Consider the following 21,082-nt stretch of genomic DNA (forward strand, 5'->3'; position numbering starts at 1 on the left):
GATGGCGTCTCTACCCATAGCGAAGATGTTTGCACACGTGGAGACAACATTTCTACCTGCTGCGATGATGTTCCTTTCCATGAAGATGACATTTCTACCTGCAGCGATGATGTTCCTTTCCATGAAGACGACGTTTCTACCTGCAGCGATGATGTTCCTTTCCATGAAGACGACGTTTCTACCTGCAACGATGATGTTTCATTCCACGGAGGTGCTGTTTCTACCCACAGAGACAACGTTTCTACCTGCTGCGATGACGTTTCTACCTGTGATGATGATGTTTCTACCAGTGGTTAGAGACATGGGGGAATACTTTCTCTCTAATGCAAACACACCGTATGGATTGCATTTCCACCTGACTGACTCTGGCTGAGATCCAATCACATTCCAGTTGCAATGTGTGTCACCCATTTACACCTTGCATTAACATGCATTTTCCTTATCCAGATAAGACATTCAGATACAGATCACATTATAATACCACATGTAGGTCAAAATGCTGTTTCAGAGGTTTTCCCACCCTGACAAGAATACAATTCTGGGGGAAACACTGGATACTTGGATTTTTTTGGCATGACAATGGTCAAATCAAAATATACTGAATAGTGACACAAAGTTTCAACTATCATTTGACTCTCAAAATCCTAACACTAGTTCTACTGTTGCATCTGGCTTCTGTCTTCCTCCATCCACTCACCTTACCATGTCCAGGAAAGCTCACAAATCTTAATACTGAGCCAAAAAAAAAAACACTTTTTAAAGTCATTTTTGGCGTTTTTGGAACATATTTAACACGTTTGGGACTTTGCTTGCCATGAAAGGAATGCCTTCAGATGAACAAAATCATCACGTAATAAATAGAACCTCATTTGCCAACAGGAATTCTGATATACAACTGGGTTTAGTTTTACTTTTGGTGCAGTCCTAATAACTGTCATAGCTTTGCTTGGCATCCAGTGGAGAAACTCTTTCTGAAAACACACACCAGGGCCCTGATTCTAAAAAAAAGAATTTGACATTTCAAAAAAAAATTCTGTTATTTTTCTTCACCAGGTTTCACCATGAATTTCACAGTGTGAAAAGTTTCTGCATAGGATTTTCAGTTAACTGAAAAGCATTCCTATTGAAACCAGTACAAGTGAATGAGCTATCTTGCAGTTAATAGTACCCTTTGGTTTCAATGAGAAGTGCTAACAATACTAACAAGCCATTTTTGGTCAACAGAAGTGCCAATGAGAAACTTCTTTCCCATGTTGTAACTTAAATACCACAAGGTAATAACGTTACCTACCATTAAAGTTTGTAGGACAGCAGAAGACGGGTTATCAGGTTACTGTTTACAAATCCTGTTACAAACAGAGGCGAGTTTTGAGCAAATTGTGGAATGTCAAGTTTCATTTTAATTTTCACACTGGGCGACTCTGTTGGATTACAGTGTTGCTGGTGTACTGGTCTGTGCATCGCCAAATGGCAAACATGACGTGATGTTCACATCGATTTAGATCAATTTCTATACATTGACCAACTTTTGATTTTGTGCCTCTGTATGGGAAACACTGCATCTCGCAGTCAAAGACACCCTCTAGAGGCCATCTCACGAAGCGACAGATGACTGACTGACTGACTGACCTTGAAAACAAGCTCAAATTTGAAATGCCCTCAACCATTTCATTCAAGAACTGCACCAGCTAACTTGCTTCCCCAGTGTTTCAACTGATAAGAGGGTGGGTGAACTATTCCTTTAAAGGCCCTATCTTGAGTCACCCCACTACTGGCCTTGTTGACAGTGATTCACAATATTGAGTAGTAGTATTTCATAATTTGAAGTATAGTGGGGGGGGGGGGGGGGGGTTTGGGGGGGGGGTTGTACTTATTTCATACTGTATCATTTCTTTTTTCATCTTGTACATACTTTAATTTATTTTTCTTTGTCTCAGTAAGTTCTTGTCTTATACCTGAACTTTTGATAGATGGACTGAAAATGTGTGAAAGCTTAATGGACCTATATTTTGAGCTATGCCAGGCTAAAGATTTTCCACTTGAAATTCCAACTCTTCAATAACATATGAATAAATCCAAAATGTAGAGGGTCAAATAAATTCAGGATTGTATCTCTGAGAGTAGGAGAGTCGTATTTGTAGCGTGATCTACTCACCATGGATGGGGTTGTGTCCCACTGTCAGGGGGATTGGCCTCTCAGGTTGGGGCTGCACGTGGGTCTGGGTGTGTGTGTGGTAATATTTGGGCTTGATAACATACTGCTGGCTCTGACCCGGGTGCATGGGCATGGGTCGGATCCTGGAGGGGAAAAGAACACATTTACATTTTAGGCATTTAGTGGATGCTCTTAAAAGCATCTTACAATAAGTGCAAATAGTCACATAAATACAATCACCAGAACAGAAGAAATAATAAAAAAAAAAACAATACACTCATTTGTAACTGTACATACTGATAGTGCATTTGAAACAAAGCATCAGTGCAGTAACTTTAAATAGCCACAATGCAATTATACATACAAATATACCAGGTTTTTGGAAAATTGTCTCACTGACCAATTTAGCTGTTAAAGCTGAGCTAGCAGAGCTGTGTTTTGCATAGATTTGTAATTTATTAAGTTTGCCCCTCTCAACTGACGGGCATAGATAGGGATTTTTTTGTTGTTGTTGTTGTATACTTTCAAATTCTTGCTAATTTCTCCAAAGTTGCCTACCCAGGCTATAAGTGATGAGAACATAGGTCAACATCATCCATGTGTCCCTGGTAGATTGTTGGCTCCATGCTCCATGCTAACACATAAGCTAGCCCCACAGACTCAAGATGGCACTGTTGAGTTTTGACTTTCCTTCACACCTTGAGTGGCCTGCTGTTTTCCTGTTAGTAAAACTTGACCAGATGCCGTGCAGCAGAAAGCAGCTGGTCAACATCCGATTCTGACACAATGCCTTCCTCCGTGGACATACAAAACACTTATATATCCCAAAAAGAATCACCCAAAAGCGCAATTTTGTTTAAAAGTAACCTTTGGAAGTCTGTTGACTCATGGCAAACTTTCTGAGTCCAGATTAGGTCCATCTGAGCAGGTGCGACTCCCCTCAAGCCCCCAGCACTGGCAAGGCACAGGCTGGCCAAAGAGACTGCCCATTTAAAAAATAGGACTGGGAAACCACACCTTGTCTTCTTTGCACTTGTAATGTGCTTTGAAAAGGTTCATCACAAAAAGTTGCTTTTTAAAACCTGCAAGAGTCTGCAGGTTTTCATTCCAACCAAACACTACACCAGTTGTTTCAACTGATTAGTTCCTCCTCTCTGGTTAAAGGTGAAGTAACCAGCGAAATCAACGTGTTCGGTTGGAGTGAAAACCTGTCTACTGCACTAAGCAATAAACAACGCTAGTACGAATTTGTTCATACTGCATGACCGTATCAAATTGTCAGCCACCACACTGAAAATCATAGAGACACGTTTGGGTCACTGGCAAAAGAGGACAAAAATAAGTAGTCAAATACTTTTCCTTCCAGAGAGAGAAAGAGAGAGAGGACAGCAATATGGGTGGCGTTGAGAGCCGTTGATAAATGGTTTAAGGGAGTGGGGGGTAGAGTGACACAACATTGGAGACACTGGTGCTTATCTGAGAGCTCCGTGGGCCGATTGTTCTCCGTCTAGAGGGAGACTGAAGAGCGCAGGGCCAAGAAAAATCCTCTAGTTAGCCAAGGCACAGATGAAAAGTCAAAAACAGTGCATTTCAATACAGTCTTATTGCAGCAATATGGCTAAGAGGCTTTCTGAATCTGGTGTGTGCGCACGAAGGGGGATTAATAGGAGATTAATACGTAAAACCCTGTCCCTGGAAGATTTTTGGCTCTGGTGCTCCACTTTGGCATGCTAGCACTTTAGCATGCACTGTTGAGTGATAGTAGCATTATCTCAGAAGTGAGAAAATGAGGACTTGTAGCAGCTCTTAAGCTAAATGGTAAGTAATCTTAAATGATATGTGGCCAAGTCTGGCAGTTTTGTGGAGGTTATTGGTCAAATTTACACAAAATATGATGAACTATGGTAGTGTTTTGAACTAGCAGGGACTACTTTCCCTGTTTCCAGGAAGTGAAGGTGGTGGGCGATGGGAGACTGTACAGCTAAAAATCACTACACAGTGGATGAATACAGTTGTTGGTCACGTGGGTGAAAGTGTGCCACAGGGAGTTCGATTGCAGACTCAATCGGGAGACCTGTGTTCAATTCCCGGCAAGGACGCTTCCACAAAATTGTAAGGTAATGTTTTTCAGGGAAAATCTGCCGGGGCATAGAGGGTGGAGCTTAAAACTACAACAAATGTGTCATTGCCAATGAAAGTCAAATACAAAAGGAGAGGCAGGATAACAACAGAAAGACAGGGGAAAGAGACAGAGATAGAGATAAAGTGTGTGTGAGTGAGTGTGTGTGAGAGAGAGAGAGAGAGAGAGAGAGAGCAAGAACAGGATTGAATTGAATAATGTGGACCATGGTGTAGAGGTAGTTGTCTGTCTCTCTCCCTAGTCTTTCTTTTGCAGTGATCTAATTTGCGTGATCTGCCATTTTGAAATGCCTGCCTGATGTAATGTGTTTGAGCAAAGGAGAAATATATTGCAGCCCTCCAGTCATATTTTAGACCTCCTGAGAGAGCCGGATCAAAAATTGACAGGGTGTGTGTGTGTGTGTGTGTGTGTGTGTGTGTTGAGGGTGGTGTGTATATGTAATTTACATATAAGGACGTTTTCCCCGTAGAGGCAGGGCATCCTTGTACCCTTGTATCTCTGATTGAGTTCACAAGAGGGAAAGATGAGAGAAGGGATTGGTGTACATCAACGTCAAAATTACTTAACCCGCTTTGAGAAGTTGTGATAAGTGATAATAAACCCTGATCTCCACTATGCACAGCAAAGAAAAGGAAGTCTTAAATTTATTTCTCCATTAAAAAACTCAGTGGCTATTAAGAGCTGAACAATTAATACAAAAAAAAATCACAATATGAACTTCTGCAATTTCCAAATCACAGAGGCTGCAATTAATTGCTTCAGAGAGAGAGGCGTCCAAAATGGATTTCTAAACAAGGTGTTTTAGATGGTCCATGAATCAAACTTGGTGAAAACCTTTCATCAGACTCAAACTCAGTAAATCCTGCACACAGACATCTATGTTTTTTTTTAACTAAATCACTTTTCTTTAAACAACAAAAAAAAATGTATGACAAGAAAAACTTTTTTTATTTTTCTGTCAGTATCGTTCAGCCCTAGTGGCTATGCAACCTGGTGGCTCATATGCATATAATGTACTGTACTTGTAAGAGTAGTCATTATCTACTCATCCAAAAACAGCAAAAAAAAAAAATGCCCATAACATTTCTTGAAGCAGTTCTTGCAGCATAACCCAAGTGTTTTGTTGCCAAACATTTGCACTGAAAGTCCTAAAGGCCTAGATTTACCTTATCATTATTCTAGGTAGAGTGGCAACCAAAACAAGGAAATGGGCTAACCTTTTTAATGTATTTTTCCAACTGACCAACCAATAGAGGAGGTTGAGATGAGCAGAGGTTTCTGGTAGAACTATATAATATTGCTCGTAGTAATGAGGTAAATCTAGCAATGCTTTGGCTACAGAACATTTGGACTATGCTGCACAAGTTGTTTTATGGTAATTTTATGTTTTTGGATATGCAGTAGCTAACTCACTGTGTGTTTGATGGTTGTACATACTTCAATTGTGAACTGACGGAGTAGATAAAGAGAAAATGTTATTTTTAGGATGACTATGGCAGGAGAGCACCACACTTTTTTGTATTACATTCTAAAACTTCAGAATTCAGAATTGCTTTAGAATTCATAAATCTTGCATTGCATCATTGTAAGGTGAAAGGTGGTCAGCGAGTATCTTTTGACAAAAAACTGTCATCAACTGTATTTGCCTTCTGCGACTAGTTGATGCTCTCAGTTCTGCTTACTATACCAGGTTGTCACCAAGGAGTATGTCAGATACATAGGCCAAGCACTGTACTGTATCACCCACCAAATCTCTTCTCTGCTCTTGCCCAGGTGTAAAGGCTCTGTTGTATCATTCTTCATTTACAAGACCATAACTCACTTAGGCCTGTTGGCCAAACTTCAGTTGGGCCCCAGCTCAAGAAGAAAAACAACTGTGAAAACACAAAGAACGTATTAAAAAAAAGAGGGAGAATGTTTTTACAATCACCCTCCCATTTTTACTACACCTTCAAATAAAATGCCTACTTAAGAACAGGAAACGAAAGGCTACTATACTTAGCTCCCGCCGAACTGTACTGAGCTCCAGAAAGACCAAGAAGCGCCGGGGGCGATGGCCGGCCTTGACAGTCAATCGAAACACGGCGGCAATGAAAAGCTGACATGAGAAAAATAGCTTCAAACTATTTGCAGGACAATTGATTACCCCGTGGCAAGGGAGTTTGATGGGCGTCTGCCATTTTCCTCCTCTCTTCCCTCGGTTTTCCTGCCCGTGAAGAGTCGAGGAGTGAGGAATACTATCGCGGAACGTCGGCCTGGGCCAGCTGGCATGAGGTGGCGAGGGTCGACATCCATCACATAGGAGATGGATGTCGAGCCATGTTGGACTGCTGGTCCCCAGGCTGGTCTCTCTCGGCCCTGATGGGTGAGGTGATACCTGTTCCTCATCCCACCTCTCTCAGCCCAACACAGCATGATCCAAACTGAGCTTTTTCTGCGGACCGCTGACAGAAGTTTGGACACGAACGAGCGAACCCGCCCTAACGGAAGCTCCGCTCTTATACATTTCTCGGAAAACTTCGACAGTTCGGCACCTGTGCGTGGCTGTTTCAGGACATCTATCCCCTCATAACTTATTGCATTTTGCTCTTGGACGATGCCTCGTGCACATACAGTAAGAACAGCATTCCACGTGTTACCGAAGGCTGGTTTGAACACAAATCACTGCCGAGTAAGATATCAACAAGCTGTAAAATATCTTTGGAGTAACTAAAACCATGACCGTGAGTTTGGCATCAGGTGATAATGCTATGCTTGTGTTGATATCAGAATCTACTATCCTTAGGCCCATATGCCCAAAAGTAATCTTTCAAAATAAAAAGTGTGTTACCTCAAGTTTCAACAAAAAAACAGTAGAGATTACCTTCTGTGTATCCCACCCAGCTCATACAGTCCCACCTGGGCTAAATATATCTGACAGCCATACTCTCAGTACAGTTTCAAATATTAAAGTGAATTGAGATGTGCTTCATTTATTTTTCCAAACCTCTCAAAAGTAGCTTCCTTACTTCTAAGAGAGTATATCATTGATTTTTAAAGATGCTTGGCATTTCTGCTTTGTCAGACAGATGACAGTGGAGAGACACATGGGAGAGAAAGGGGAGGATGACATGCGACGAAGATCTCAGGCTGGATTGGAACCCAGAACATAGCGAGCAGATGGGATGTGCCTTAGCCAACTGAGCCACCAGGACACCCTAATGCCATTCATTTTAAAGCACTATTCCACTTAGTTTTAACATGGAGGTTATTCAGCACTTGACCACCATGAAAACCAGAATATAAACTAATCACCAAGATCAGATGCAGCTGGACGAGTTTGTAGTGTTCAGATTTTTACTTCCCATTCATTTGAATGAGGCCATGAAAATAGACTGAAAACTGACATTTAACACGTTGGTGAACAGATTCAACAACAGACCCTGCTTTTAAGACAATAAAGCAATCTTGGGTCCTTCATTATTTTGCATTTCTATTCTTGGTTTACACTATAATTAGTATTTAAAAATAAAACTAGATCCGGTCTCCCAAACAGGAACTATCTCTCCTAAATTGTATCCCTCCGCTATGTTCTCGTCTATCAATAAAAATGCTATTTGGAGAAATTATGTTTCGTTGGACCCACAGTCAGTTGAAAATCACAGTAGCGGAATCTGTTGTTGAATATGTTTCACCAATGTGGTAAATGTCAGTTTTCAGGCTATTTTTGTGGCCTCATTCAAATGAATGGGAAGTAAAAATCTGTACGCTACAAACTCGTCCAGCTACATCCGATCTTTATGATTAGTTTATATTCTGGTTTTCATGGCGGTCAAGTGCCGAATAACCCCCATGTTAAAACTAAGTGGAATATTGCTTTAAATGGGGACAGTAGTGAGCAGAGCTGGCAGTATGGCAGCAGTGGGTATCCCTACGCTCCTATTCCCCAGGCTGCAGCTGCTGCTCCCTGAGGCAGTGAGTCACCCAGCGTTATGTATTCTCAATTGTAGCACTAACTGTGGCCTGACAAAATGTTATTGCACTGAGTCACTTTGTACCATGTCAGAGTACAGTGGCAGAAAAAAGGGACACAGCACCAAGGGCTTCCTTGAGTGGATAACACACACACTAATAAATCCTAAAGCAACCGATGGTACAAAGGCGCAAACCGAAGTGTATTTGTGAAAGTGGCTTTCCTGCAGCCCGTCTCTTTCTCCTCAACAGGAAACGATGACTCACTTCAGAGGGGAACTTTCTTTTTAAGTGCAAGTCAAGTTTCTTGAACAAAAGCCTTTCAGATTTTCTGCAAGGTGTTTTTTTTTTCCTTCCTCCGCTGAGCATCCACATCCCACTGGGCCTTCCCCAGCAGGTAAGGAGAAGTCTACAGTGAAGCTCAGTGTGAGGGCTGGATTTAATGACTCATTAAAGACCGCAATAATGACCCAAATAAGACAGCAGAATCCGTCACTGCTTGTTCACACTGCGAGCTGCTTGGTTTGACGGGCCTGTGTGGTCTGCAGCTACAACGTTTTGAATAGGCAAACTGTATTTTTCATTGCCTTTCAAAGTTTGAGACGTTTTTTTGGAGGTTCCGTCGTCTTGTGGCGTCGCCAGATTGGACCCTGTTGTGTATTACTTCAGGAGTGCAGCGAAAATAATCAGTAAATCTATTTGAGCCCCCAAATCCTCCTGGCAAGGGCTTGCGGTAAAAATAAAAGTCAATCTGAATATATCTATCTCTGCTCCTCACTGTTTGGTCAGCTGTTAGCGACGGGTTCAACCGCACATCGTCTTCATCCTCTAATATTTAAACATGGTCTGGTTGGAGACGTACTGTATTTCCCATCATTTATCTTTTCAAATAGGTCAGATATATACAGCCCAGCCCTGTTTACCTAGAGACTAAATGCCAGAGCTTCACTCACAGTCACATGGGGCATGTGCTCTGAATTGCGATCATGCAGTATGACTTTATTAGAGATAAGCAGCTTATCTCCACTTAGTTCCAGAGATGAATCACGCACCAGCAGATAAAGGGGAAGGTTGTTGAAATGAATCCAGGGGATTTTCTGGTGTTAACAATGTACAAAATAGTGACTAATGATTGCTGCATCTTTCCCAAATGCATCCATTCAATGACCAAATCAGAGGAGCCTGCCACTGTGCAAGTAAGTCCTTCCCAAAGTAGCTTTTTATGTTGTCTGCAGCACTGGATAAAAAGTCATAAAAACTGCAAGTAATTTACATCATGAAAATGGTCACTTTGGAAGCACAATGCCAATAAAACAAGAACATTTCAGCCTAGATTTATATTGACTATAAAATCCTCAAATAATCTCTTATGTCAGTCTGGGCCAAATTAATGCAAATTCCCTCTCTTCTAGGGAGCGGCGTAGGAATGGCTAATCTGCGCTGAAGTTGAAGGGCACAAATGGAAGTAGAAAGGCTCCCTCCATCTTTATAAGGCATGACTGATACATTTCAAAGGCCTTTTCTGAGAATAATTAGTCTTTAAGGAACACCAGGAAAGATTAAAAGGCCTTCCAACAACCGTGCGCCTGGAAACTGGGGAAGAGACGATCGCCTCTTAAGGTCAGGCTCTTTGCCTCTATACAAGGAAGCCAGAAAAAAGGCAGAATGAGAGAGAAAAAGCAAGAGAGAGAAATTGTATAAATATTAAAAAGAGTTTTAAAAAGTAAATTGAGGGATAGGAGTGAGTAGGACTATTTCACAAGCAAATGTAAATGCAAAGTGTACCAGTGGGACAACGAGGGGAATCCCTTCCACGACAGCAAATCCAGGTCAAAGTTGACCCCTGCCCAAAAGAGCAAATATTTACACAGGAGTCTAAAGAAAACCAGGACATGGATGAGAACACCCAGAATGCTATAGGATGAGATCGGGAACAAAAGGAGGAGGACAAGCAGAGCAAGGCACTTCACCCCCCAAGCTCTCCAGTGAAGCAGCTCAATGGTCAACAGTAGAAGACTGTCTATACTGGGTAGCTTCCAGGTGTGAATGCCTGTAACTGAATGGCTGTGAAGCAGTGCAGCATTAGAAAAAGTGATGATGAACTGATGAATATGATATTATCACTAAGATGAGTTGAAAATGTAACGATCCCTGTGGGGAAAATAGGCCATTGCAGCAGCACATGGTAATAGGATGCAACAAAGAAAAATAAAAGGTTATGTAAAAATATATATTTCAGAACATGTACAATTATGAAAAGGTAGGGATTACAGGATTGGTTTGTGTTGACGTTGAACCTGCGGGTTATGTGAACCTAACAGGTCCATGGAGATTCAAAAGGGGGCGTGGGAAGAGAGTGGAGGGGCCACAGAAAGACTCAGCCATTTGGCAACCGGCTCATATCTTCAGCCCATCCATACGATAGGCCCCTCTGGCATAGTATAAATAAACAGAATGTGATAGCCTTGTAAATAGCTCCACTTTCCCCCACAATGTCTTAAATAGCTATTCTGTTGATGTTATGCAAGTATGTGTAGGCTGTGTGTGAGTCTACTGTATGGTATAATGCGTATACAAGTATGATTGTTTGTATGGGATGTTCACCTCTGCTTTTAGACAGTATGTTAGGATAAAGTTTCTTTGTGAGTTTGTATGTGTTTGTGTGTGATTCTTCACTTAGTGCACATGCCTGTGTGTATGAGTGTGTGTGTGTGTGTGTGTGATTAGGTGAAAAGTCTAGCAACTTTGTTGTTGTGCGTGTGTGCAACTGTGTGTGTACAAGTCCACATGTTTGTGTGTGTGTGTTTGTCAGCCATCCATTCCTAGAATAGAGAGTGGGGTGTATATCTCTTTGCCATCCTCCATTGAGGGGGGGGGGGGGGGGGGGGGTTAGAGGTCAGGGCTTTTCCTCAGCCTCACTCTGCTGATTCAGCTCAATACCTGCCGACATAAGGCAAGCTAGCTAGCTAAAGAGGCTCTGTCTGTGCCCATCTCTGGCTCTCTGTCTGTCCCTGTCTCTCTCCCTCGCTCTTTTCCTGGAAGGTGGGAATTCACATTTTTCGCTGCAGCTATAACTGATTTACGTCATACTCGGGGTAGGAGACATGAGGAAGTGAAGCAGTGAAGCAGGCAGTGAAGCAGATGGAAAAAGACGCAAACTCAACCAGTCTTTGGATAAAAAAAATATGAAATATGAAAAAAATATAAATATACTAATATTACTAATATACACCAAAAAAATCCTTCAATGTCGTCAGGAGACACTTGGAGCTGGAAAAGGTCCAAATCAAGGATTACAGCAACTGGACTGAGGCGTACATCCATGATGTTGTTCCATAAAGTTAGCTAATGTTAGCTGGGTGGTGATATTCAACACTGTGGAAAATATTGTGATTTTCACGAAATATTCCACAATATCGAATATCGGCCCAAGCCTATTTGGAGATGAATATAACATTATATATTCTACTTAACATGTTCTAGTGTTGAAATGTCAGTTGAAAAGAGTAATACCCCCATTTGCTATATTCTTATGTATATCTTATTCTTCTTTTTTTATATTTTATTTTTATTTATCCTTTATTTAGCCAGGAAGGTCCCACTGAGATACAGGATCTCTTCTTCCAGGGAGTCCTGGTGTGTAATAGGATACTTGTTGTATCCTATTACTATTTCCTTCTGCAATGACAGTTTTCCCACAGGAATCACTGAAGAATCTCATCCAATCTTATGTCTCTGGAGTATAGAGGGTGTTACGGGCCAAATGAGAATAGGCGTCATTTACCACTGTGTATCTGTCTAAGCTGCTAAACTCCGTGGATCATTGCCTTGGGTCTCTGTCTGCCGTACCCCCTTGCTTTCTACCTCTCCCTGTATGTCTGTCTACATTTAGCACAGGTCTTCCTATTGCACTTAAGTTTCATCACCTCATTATTTATCTCTTTGACTTCATCTCCTAAGCTGGCTATAGACTGAACCATTCAAGTGTGGTTAAGAAGTCTGGAGCAGAGGAAAGACTATTGTCACCCAGTGTGTACTGCGGGGTCGGTTTGGGGTCAATGCTTTGTTCTGCCTGCAAAGAGCGAACAACATAAACAATGATGCAGGATTGTGTGTGTGTGAGTCAGGGGTTTCCGAACATTTCTCACAAAGGTACAATCCAGTAAGAATCAGGGTTTAGCCACGGCATTGAGGGATTTCACTAGCGGTGGCAGGTACGCATATTGTTATGGCGTCAGATGAATACAATCGTTTCTACAGAAGCTCAGCCCTAAATATGCCAGCAAGAAAGAGCTGAAAATCTGAGCTGAGAAAGAGAGAGAGAGAGGGAGAGAGAGAGAAATAGTGAGGGCAAGAGAGAAGTTATAAACATAGGACCTCATTCCAGTCTCAACAAAATATCTGGCACGACCGGGTGTGTTGGCGATGGCTGTGCAATTAAATTAAAAAAAGAAAGAGAGAAAGAAAGAGAAGATTTTGAACAGTGTCCAAGGAATGGTTACAAGAGCCTGCGAGTCTTGAGTATCAGAGAGGAGATCTTACTTATTTCTGCATAAACAGATTGGTGACTGGGGGGTGGGGCCGGGGCAGGGGGGTGAATCTGTTCAGTCTCGGCCTTCATTGCGCTGAATTCTCTGGCCACATTCACACTCCACCGCCGGCCTCTACACTCTCGCCTTCCAAGTCCTCCTCCTCCCCACGAGAGCTGACATACTCCGGTCTACCGTAATGAACCCGCTGAACCTCACCAGAGCCCTCTCGGATAATAACAATACTACAACGTGAGGGCAGGCAGAATGCAGAGAGGGAAAGGGAGGATATCCCTGTATGTCGACGCTTCGTTCCGGCTAGTTGGGTCTCTGACTGGTTGATTGAACCAATACCAGCGCCCTGCCTATTCCGCACAGGTGTTTGGACCAGTGCAGTCCAGTGAATTACAAAGACAACATTTTTTGAGCCAATGTGTCATGAAAAATAGGTTGAAAGGATGTAGTAACTTGACGGGCTTTCGGCTGCGCGAAGAAATTCCTGTGTCAGTGAGGGTTCCACTCTTCCACACACACCCCATAAAAAAAAAAACTTGGACATCAGTAAAATCCCAATGACCGTGCTCTTGTGGCTCATACAACACCGACCAAAGCAAGGGGAAATAAGTGTGTGGAATGGGACAGATAGAGTCATCCTGCTGTATTCTCTCTTCTTTTGACTCAGCCTACTGCTGCTGCTGCTACTCTCACCAGTGTTGAGGGGCGAGGTTCCTCAACCTGAACCTGACCCTGACCCCTCAACAAGCAGCTCCACTTTTAACAAGGCAACAGTAAACATGTCATCCCCTCTGAATGTTGCAGACCCACTCTGGGCAAATCAGTAACAAAGACGTCACCTTGTTTTGATCTGTAATTGCAGTGCTCCTCTTGGGCCAATCAGTGTAATTTTGAAAATGCTGGAAAAATTCGTCAAAATTCAATCAGTGATATTGTGTATGACACGTGGCCCAATGAAGGACCAAGCAAAGTAGCGCCCACCTTTGGGTAAATCAATGTCATTTTGAAATTGCTGGAACGCAGTACTGAGGTGTATCATTCTCCCAAGTTTTGTCAAAATCCGATTAGCAGTGATGGACAGACAAACAAATGAACAAACAAATAAATCGACACTGACCCATAGTCTTCCCCAACAATAAAATCAAAGGACAAAGAATGGATGAGGAAATAGTGGAGTAAGAATACACCCATGACAGAGGAATAGAAAGTTTGTAATGGTAGATGTGATTACAGGAAACAAGGAATGTTATCCTATGCTTGTGTAGGTCTATGACACGTAGCCTACTCACTAAGCAAGGGGGGGTTTCCTCAGTAAAAAGAGAAGCATAGATGGACGGAAGTGGGATTGAGAGAGATAAAAATAGAATGGGAAGGAGAGAAAGTGCAGAAGAGCAAAGAGACAGATGCTGCAAAAGAGACAATGCTCATCGATGACCAGCTCCAGAACAGGGACTCATACATTACTAACAGGATCCCTAGTGCTTGACATGTTTCCCTACCCTCTCAAAGGGTGAGGACTCTGCAAACCGCAGGGATGCAAGTTCAGACAGGCAGCTATGAGGTTTGCCCTTGGAACAGCACACACTACAAGCATTGACCAAAGAAACTCCATTAGTCAAGCAACATCATACAGTTAAGGCTTAATGACCATAACAGTTTATAGTGTGGGTGTCAACGGATATCCTTAAACCTCTCACTGTGGATGCAGGGCTGAGAAGGAGACAGACAGACAGGCCTTACGCTTACTTGGTAAAGCCAGCGGATTTGAGAAGTAAGCCGCCTATAGAGGCACCTGTGCGGCCCGACTTTCTAATCGGTCCTTTCGCCTCATTTCATCTATTCCTCCCTTTCTTAAGTAGCTAAAGAGAAAGTAAGCACAAAATGTAATTTCCCTTCATCAGCACAGCACAGAGGGGTATGTCTTCACCCCTCAGGCATGAACAGTAACCAGTAATATATGGGCTCTTGTCCATATTTTTGCCATTTTTTGTTGTATATGTTGGCCTCATGCCTAAGGCTGGCTTTACACAATGCAACTTCCGTGCAATTAGTTGCAAATTAGCATATTTTACAGTTGCTACATCACCAAACTCATCCAGAACATTCCAAATTAGGACACATACCCAATTCATGGTTTTTATTGGATGGTTGTACTATGGATTTCCAACACAACAAAGTTGCACAGAACTGAAGTTGCATTCAAGTTGTACCATGGAAAGCCAGCCTAACTAAATTGCACTTTGAATCTGTTCTCCTACTATGCTTTGAATATTTTTTTCTGTTTTAAAAGACAGTACTGACTTTTTCAGTTATTTGTTGGTTGATAATCTTGGCATTAGAGAGAAGAATGCTCAAGCAAAAATTGTGGAGGTGGCCAGTAAGATAGCAGGAGTACAGTTCGTATACAGCAGGCAGGTGGTAAACAAAGCAACTGCCATCTCTGACTATAGCCATCCCTTACATTCTGTGTATAAGGTACAACCCTCTGGCCATTGCATCGGTCTTGCTACTGCCAAGAAAAACAGGCTTAAGTACTCTTTTATCCCTACTGCCTGAACCCTCCAAAATGTTGGTAAAGGACTCCTTTAGACCTGCTTTAAACCTCCTAAATGTTCATCCCTACTGCCTCAAACGTCCAAAATGTTGGTAGAGGAGGACTCCTTTATCCTACTACCTTAGACCTCCAAATGTTGGTAAAGGAGGACTCCTTTATTCCTACTGCCTTAGACCTCATAAATGTTGGTAGCGGAGGATTCTTTTATTCCAACTACCTTAGACCTCCTAACATTCGTAGAGGACTCCTTTTTCCTACTACCTTGACCTCCTAACATTAGTAGAGGACTCCTTTATCCCTACTACCCTAGACCTCCTAACATTAGCAGAGGACTCCTTTATCCTACTACCTTAGACCTCCTAACATGAGTAGAGGACTCCTTTATGTCTACTGCCTTTGACCTCCTAAATGTTGGAGGGGAGGGAGAGAGATCATGATGGCAATGATTGGTGGTGATGGCAGTGGTGGTTCTGATGATTTGTCTTTTGCTGATTGCCTGAACTCTGGATTAACACCTTACATTGGCAATTGACTATTATGCCTGATTGCCGATTGGGACCAAGAAAGTTGAAACCTGAAATTTGTGTCGTCCTCTCGTCACATACAGTATGTTGGAATGCTATTTCATGTTCCTCACTGTTTTCCTGTATGGATAAGGTTCTACCTACTGAAGACATGCCACCCCTAACCACATCCATTACATATACACACACACAGTTTCTGGTAAAGCCATGGAGATAAAGAGTTTTATTATATGTAAAACCAAAAATGGTATTTATATGGTTTCCTGCCCTTGTCGTAAAGTATATATTGGTGAAACTGAACAGTCTTTGAAGGAATGCATCGCAGCACACAGAAGTTCTATTAAAAGGTAAGATGTTAAAATACTTTAGCCAGTCATTTTAAAGAAGCCAAACACTCTTTATCTGGATTCTCTTTTATAGGTATAGAGAAGATTTCTCTGGGACAACGGGGAGTAGATGTTGATTATTTTAGACAACTCAGAGAGGCTTTTTGGATTTTTAACTTTAAATGTCTCTATCCAAATGGGATGAATGAGGACTTCCATATCAAGGATTTCCTTTTTTATTGGTTTTCATTTTATTACTTCATTTTGTGTACTGGAACGTCTCCTGATCTGTTGTTTTTTTGGGTTTCTATTGGGAATTTTTAGCCTCACACTGACCTCTTTTAATTCATATAATATCCTATGTATTTATTTTCGACATCTCTGTAGTCCTGTTTCTTTTTAAGCTGTGTTATGGTATGTTTCTAAAGGGTTAAATTTGAAATTCCCTCCAAGCCAGTGACTTGGATGTGTTACAATATGATTGGTCAGATTGGCCATAGGTGGCCATGTCTGATTGGAGCTTGATTCTATGTATTTTGAAAATTGTCTTATTGTTCTTTTACCCTGATGAAGGCTATAGGAGCCAAAACATGTTGGTTTACTTTCAGTAAAGGTTTTCCTTCTTCAATGTTCACCAAATGTGACTGAATACTACACACACACACACACACACACACACACACATACACACACACATACAAAAGCAGATACAGTATAAGTAGCAGTGTACACATGGTTACGTACACACACAGACACACACAGACACACACACACACAGACACACACAGACACACACACACACGCACATCAATGTCTCCGCTCTAAATCTTGAGCCCTCATTCCCCTGTTAAGCCAAATAAAGAAACCTGATCCATGGCCAAACCCCTTTAACTACTCTTTGATCTCTAGAAGAAAAAACCAAGAGACATAAAAAAAACTGCTGAACGTATACTGATACTGTAACATGAGGAGCGCTTGTATGCCTGTATGTGATGCATTCCAGTGTAGCTTACAACCTCCATTACACTATTTAGTCAACATCTCGGGTAGTTTGACTGGCATCTTAAATTAAGTGCAGCTCAACTAGCTCCAATATCTGAAACCATTCATTTCAATATATTTTTGCCCAGATCAGCCAACAAATCTCACTCCGTTTGTCCAAGCATCGGAACAACTAATCTGGGGTTTCTCTGAGGTCAGCTGTAGAAACCCGTGCCGAATAATGGGCCTTCTCTTGCTCAAATTCCAAATCAAACCCCATGTTTATCCTTTTTCTTCCTGAGGGAAATTGCATTATTCTGAACGGCAACATGTTTTATCCATTTATTTTTTCCCTGGTGTGACAGCTCAAAGGGTTACCAGAAGCAGAGGCTCGCTGTCGTAAAGCGCCTGCACGTTCGGCTATAGCATTTGACCCTAGCAGCTGAACCTTAGTGACAGCCATTACAGTAGCATTAACCTGTCTCCCGTGATTTATGGCTTGGACCAGAATGATGGGGAAGCACTCTTCATCACAGTTTAGCCTTATAACCACACATAAACTGAATGGGAATTACCCTTTAACCGTGCATTTCCAGGAAAGTGCCATTGACATCTCGCTGCAATTGCTCATCGCAGTGCTGACACAGACAAAACGCTTCCCCTGGACATTTGTCTTTCCCATTTCATTTGTAACTGCAGGTTGGTAGCTTTTCCTTCTCTTAAAGCGGCCGCCAAACTTTGAGTATTCGTCCAGTAATGAGGGTTTGGAGAAATGAGGTGGTTGAAACGGGAACTACAACCATTACGGGACACCTTTAACTGAAGACCATAGCCAAGTTTTTCTTAAACTGGGTTGGGAGCACAAATGCATCACAAGCCTGTTGTTTTTGGGTCCCCACACTGTACTAGCACATTTTAATGAGCCTATATTTACTCTATTTGGGCTAGGGGTGGGCAGTATTGATGGTATAAAGGTATATCGGTTGGAGTTTGCTCTACAGTATGGATTTTGACTATAGCAGTTGGAAAACAAATGCTTGCTCTACAAGTCAGATGTCACTTGCTCAAGCATTTTCTAAAGGTTGTCCTTATTAGGAAAAAAGCAAGTGGTGGAGATACATTACACATACTATAACTTTATCTATGTAAGGACATGCTTCCTTTTCAAACAGTTGAGAGAGCTTTAACAAAATGATGAAAACATTGGATCTAAAGGCTGTATACCAGATTCTTTCACACTTTCAGGACCATTTTTATTGACATTTAAAAAATAAAAACATATATAGTATGATATACCGTTATTGTCAATGCTTCAAATGATATTGTGATATGAATTTAAGATCATAATTTGCCCTAATTTGGTACAAAGGGGGTTTGGTAGGGTTACTATGCCTGATAGATGTAGACAGAGAGGTTTGAGACTCAGAGGAGAATTTGATGTTTTATAGATGGCTGCCAAAATACTGTATCACTGGATAATCTCTAGCGGTAATATCAAAATAATATCTTAAGATATTATCTGAAATCTGCTAAATTTGCAGACATATTGGGCAGATCTTGTTCAAATACTTTCTGTATGACAAAAATGAAACTTGTCTATCGCTTTCTCTCCGCTGCTTATGCATACCGAACTGATCTGATTAGGAGTTATTGACCTGGAGATTATTGCAATATTTTTTCATCCTATCAGATGACAAGTTCCACTGTTGCTACGAGCAATGGGAGAATAGCTCCCTGTGAGAGATAAATCCCCACTGGAAATTGAGAGCAGCTTTCGAGGACACAGATCTGGTAGCAATTACTCTCGCCTGTGCAGCGCATAAAAACCCTTGACGTTTTACAGCGAGTGCACGTAAAACACAGCACATAAAACGTATTCATTAACATTTTAAATATCATTCATCAATATCGGAGTCTGGCCCGATCTGTGCCAACATTACTTGGACGCTCTGCCAGGTAATTTTGGACGTTTCCATCAACAGGCTGCCCCACATTCGTCTGAAAAGCGGAGATTTGCTTCGCGTCTGCATTCACTCCGATTGGACTTGACAAGGCGAGGGGGCCTTTTTTTGGTGTGTCTGATGCGATTGCACATTTTCCAGCCATCTACTGTAGTGACAGGCAAAACAAACCAACAGTTAACCACAGCAGGACTTAGTGGCGTTTCAACTGCACTTTATTAAAATGCTGGGAGAAATTCTACCTATCACACTGACGGATGGCGATAATGAGAGTGCGCCAGCTACATAAACCACAATAACACAGTCTGCGCAGTGGGGGATCCTTGTTTAAAAAAAGGTCCTGAGGAAAACATTAATATTCACTGAGCTCATGTCAAACTAATTGTTATGGAGAGTTGGCTTGGGGGGGCCTTGCCATTCACCACACTGTCAAACAGTCAGCACGGCACTAAACACACCGCCTGTATGATTATCAACAGATGAGCTCTCATACCAGCTTGGGGCGATGCTTGACGTGAAATACGATTGGGAATCCATCAATAAACTGCAAGGGAATGTGAAGCAAAACCAGATTGGTGGGGATTGATTCTTTACACCGGGTTTACACTTTCTCAACATCGTGACACTTAGCCAAACAACGCTTCACAAGGACATCACTGGGATTCATTAGGAGTGGCGGGAGTTGCCAATTATCCAAAGACCTGGAGTTCGTGACGTTCCTAGACGTTCGAGATCTGGGCTTGTGGCTGAAGGGTCATCTGTTCAAAACCCCCTCGAACAGGCTAGGGAAAGTGAACGAGTATCACTCTACCCTACCGCAAAAATGACCATTGAGTACCGGTCTTCGCAGTCTTCTGCACTGGGCAGCTCCCAGTCTGAATGCGCGGAACTGTATGACTGCGAAGCAGGGCGTCGCAGGATAAATAAAGGTAGAATAAAAGGGTGATACTCACTGCTGCTGGATGTACTGCGGTCGGACTAGTTGGGGGGCCTGCTTGACAGTCAGTCTCATCTGGGCCATGTTGCTGACTGGAGGGAGGCCAGGGGCAGGGGCGTAACCCTGGGGGGGCACCTGCTGAGGTATGGGCCGCTGGGGTACCACGTTGTGTCCGTTGGTGTGTCCATTGGTGTGACCGGTGGTGTGTCCGTTGGTGTGTCCATTGGTGGGCCCATTCCCAGGCAGAGCTGGGAAGGAGGGGGTGGGCACCGTCTTCTGTTCGCATGCCTTCCCCTTGGAACCAGGCTTGCAGACACAGAGCTGAGGCCTGAGGCACATTCCTCCGTTCTGGCACTGGGGGATACAGCTGGCTACAGCACAAAGCCCAGACAGAGGAGAGAGAGAGAGAACGAGGAAAGAGAGAGAGAGAGAGTGGATGAGAACGAGTGATGAGGATACGAGGTCACACACTCATACAAAAACAGAGAAACAGATGCAAGCATATGGACAAACTGGACATGAGTTTACATAAATTTGAATGTACACACATGCACATGAATAAACCCACGCATTCCAGGGTTATCGAAACATCTGACATCTTACAGTATCTAAATTTCAGATCTGAAAAAGTATTAAAATGTCTTCAATCCAGTTATTAGGGGTCTTTTTGCAATGACAGCTTTCCTTGCATGTTCACTCTTAAATTAAAAAAGAACAGGGTTAGTAGTACAATATGCATCCTATTTGCTTTACTAAACAGTTGGACTTCATGTCACTTAACAATTAATTTACACACACACACACACACACACACACACACAGATTGTCCAAAATCTGACACAGTGTCCCATGCGAGATGCCACATGTGTGATGTCATGGCAGGGATCCCTCTGGCAGTAATTTTATCATTTATCATGGAAGTTGGTTATGGAGGGTTTTGGGCCATTATTTCTCAAAAACCTCCTACTGAGCAGTTTTGACATGTCAAAGTTAGATGTGCACTTGCAAG

At 42.3% G+C, this 21,082-nt stretch overlaps 1 protein-coding gene across 2 annotated transcripts in view; it reads right to left on the reverse strand.

Moving 5' to 3' along the window:
- Window positions 1-21,082, reverse strand: part of ltbp1 (latent transforming growth factor beta binding protein 1) — a 153,107-nt gene that overhangs the window by 115,605 nt on the left and 16,420 nt on the right. For both annotated transcript variants that reach the window (XM_078288599.1, XM_078288598.1), the window contains exons 3-4: window positions 20,090-20,444; window positions 2,156-2,298 (exon numbers count right to left, since the gene is read on the reverse strand). In XM_078288599.1, coding sequence (XP_078144725.1) covers window positions 2,156-2,298; window positions 20,090-20,444 — 498 coding nt within the window. The remainder of the gene's footprint in view (window positions 1-2,155; window positions 2,299-20,089; window positions 20,445-21,082) is intronic.

Source organism: Centroberyx gerrardi, chromosome 15, assembly GCF_048128805.1.
Source record: "Centroberyx gerrardi isolate f3 chromosome 15, fCenGer3.hap1.cur.20231027, whole genome shotgun sequence".
Classification (NCBI taxonomy): Eukaryota; Metazoa; Chordata; class Actinopteri; order Beryciformes; family Berycidae; genus Centroberyx; species Centroberyx gerrardi.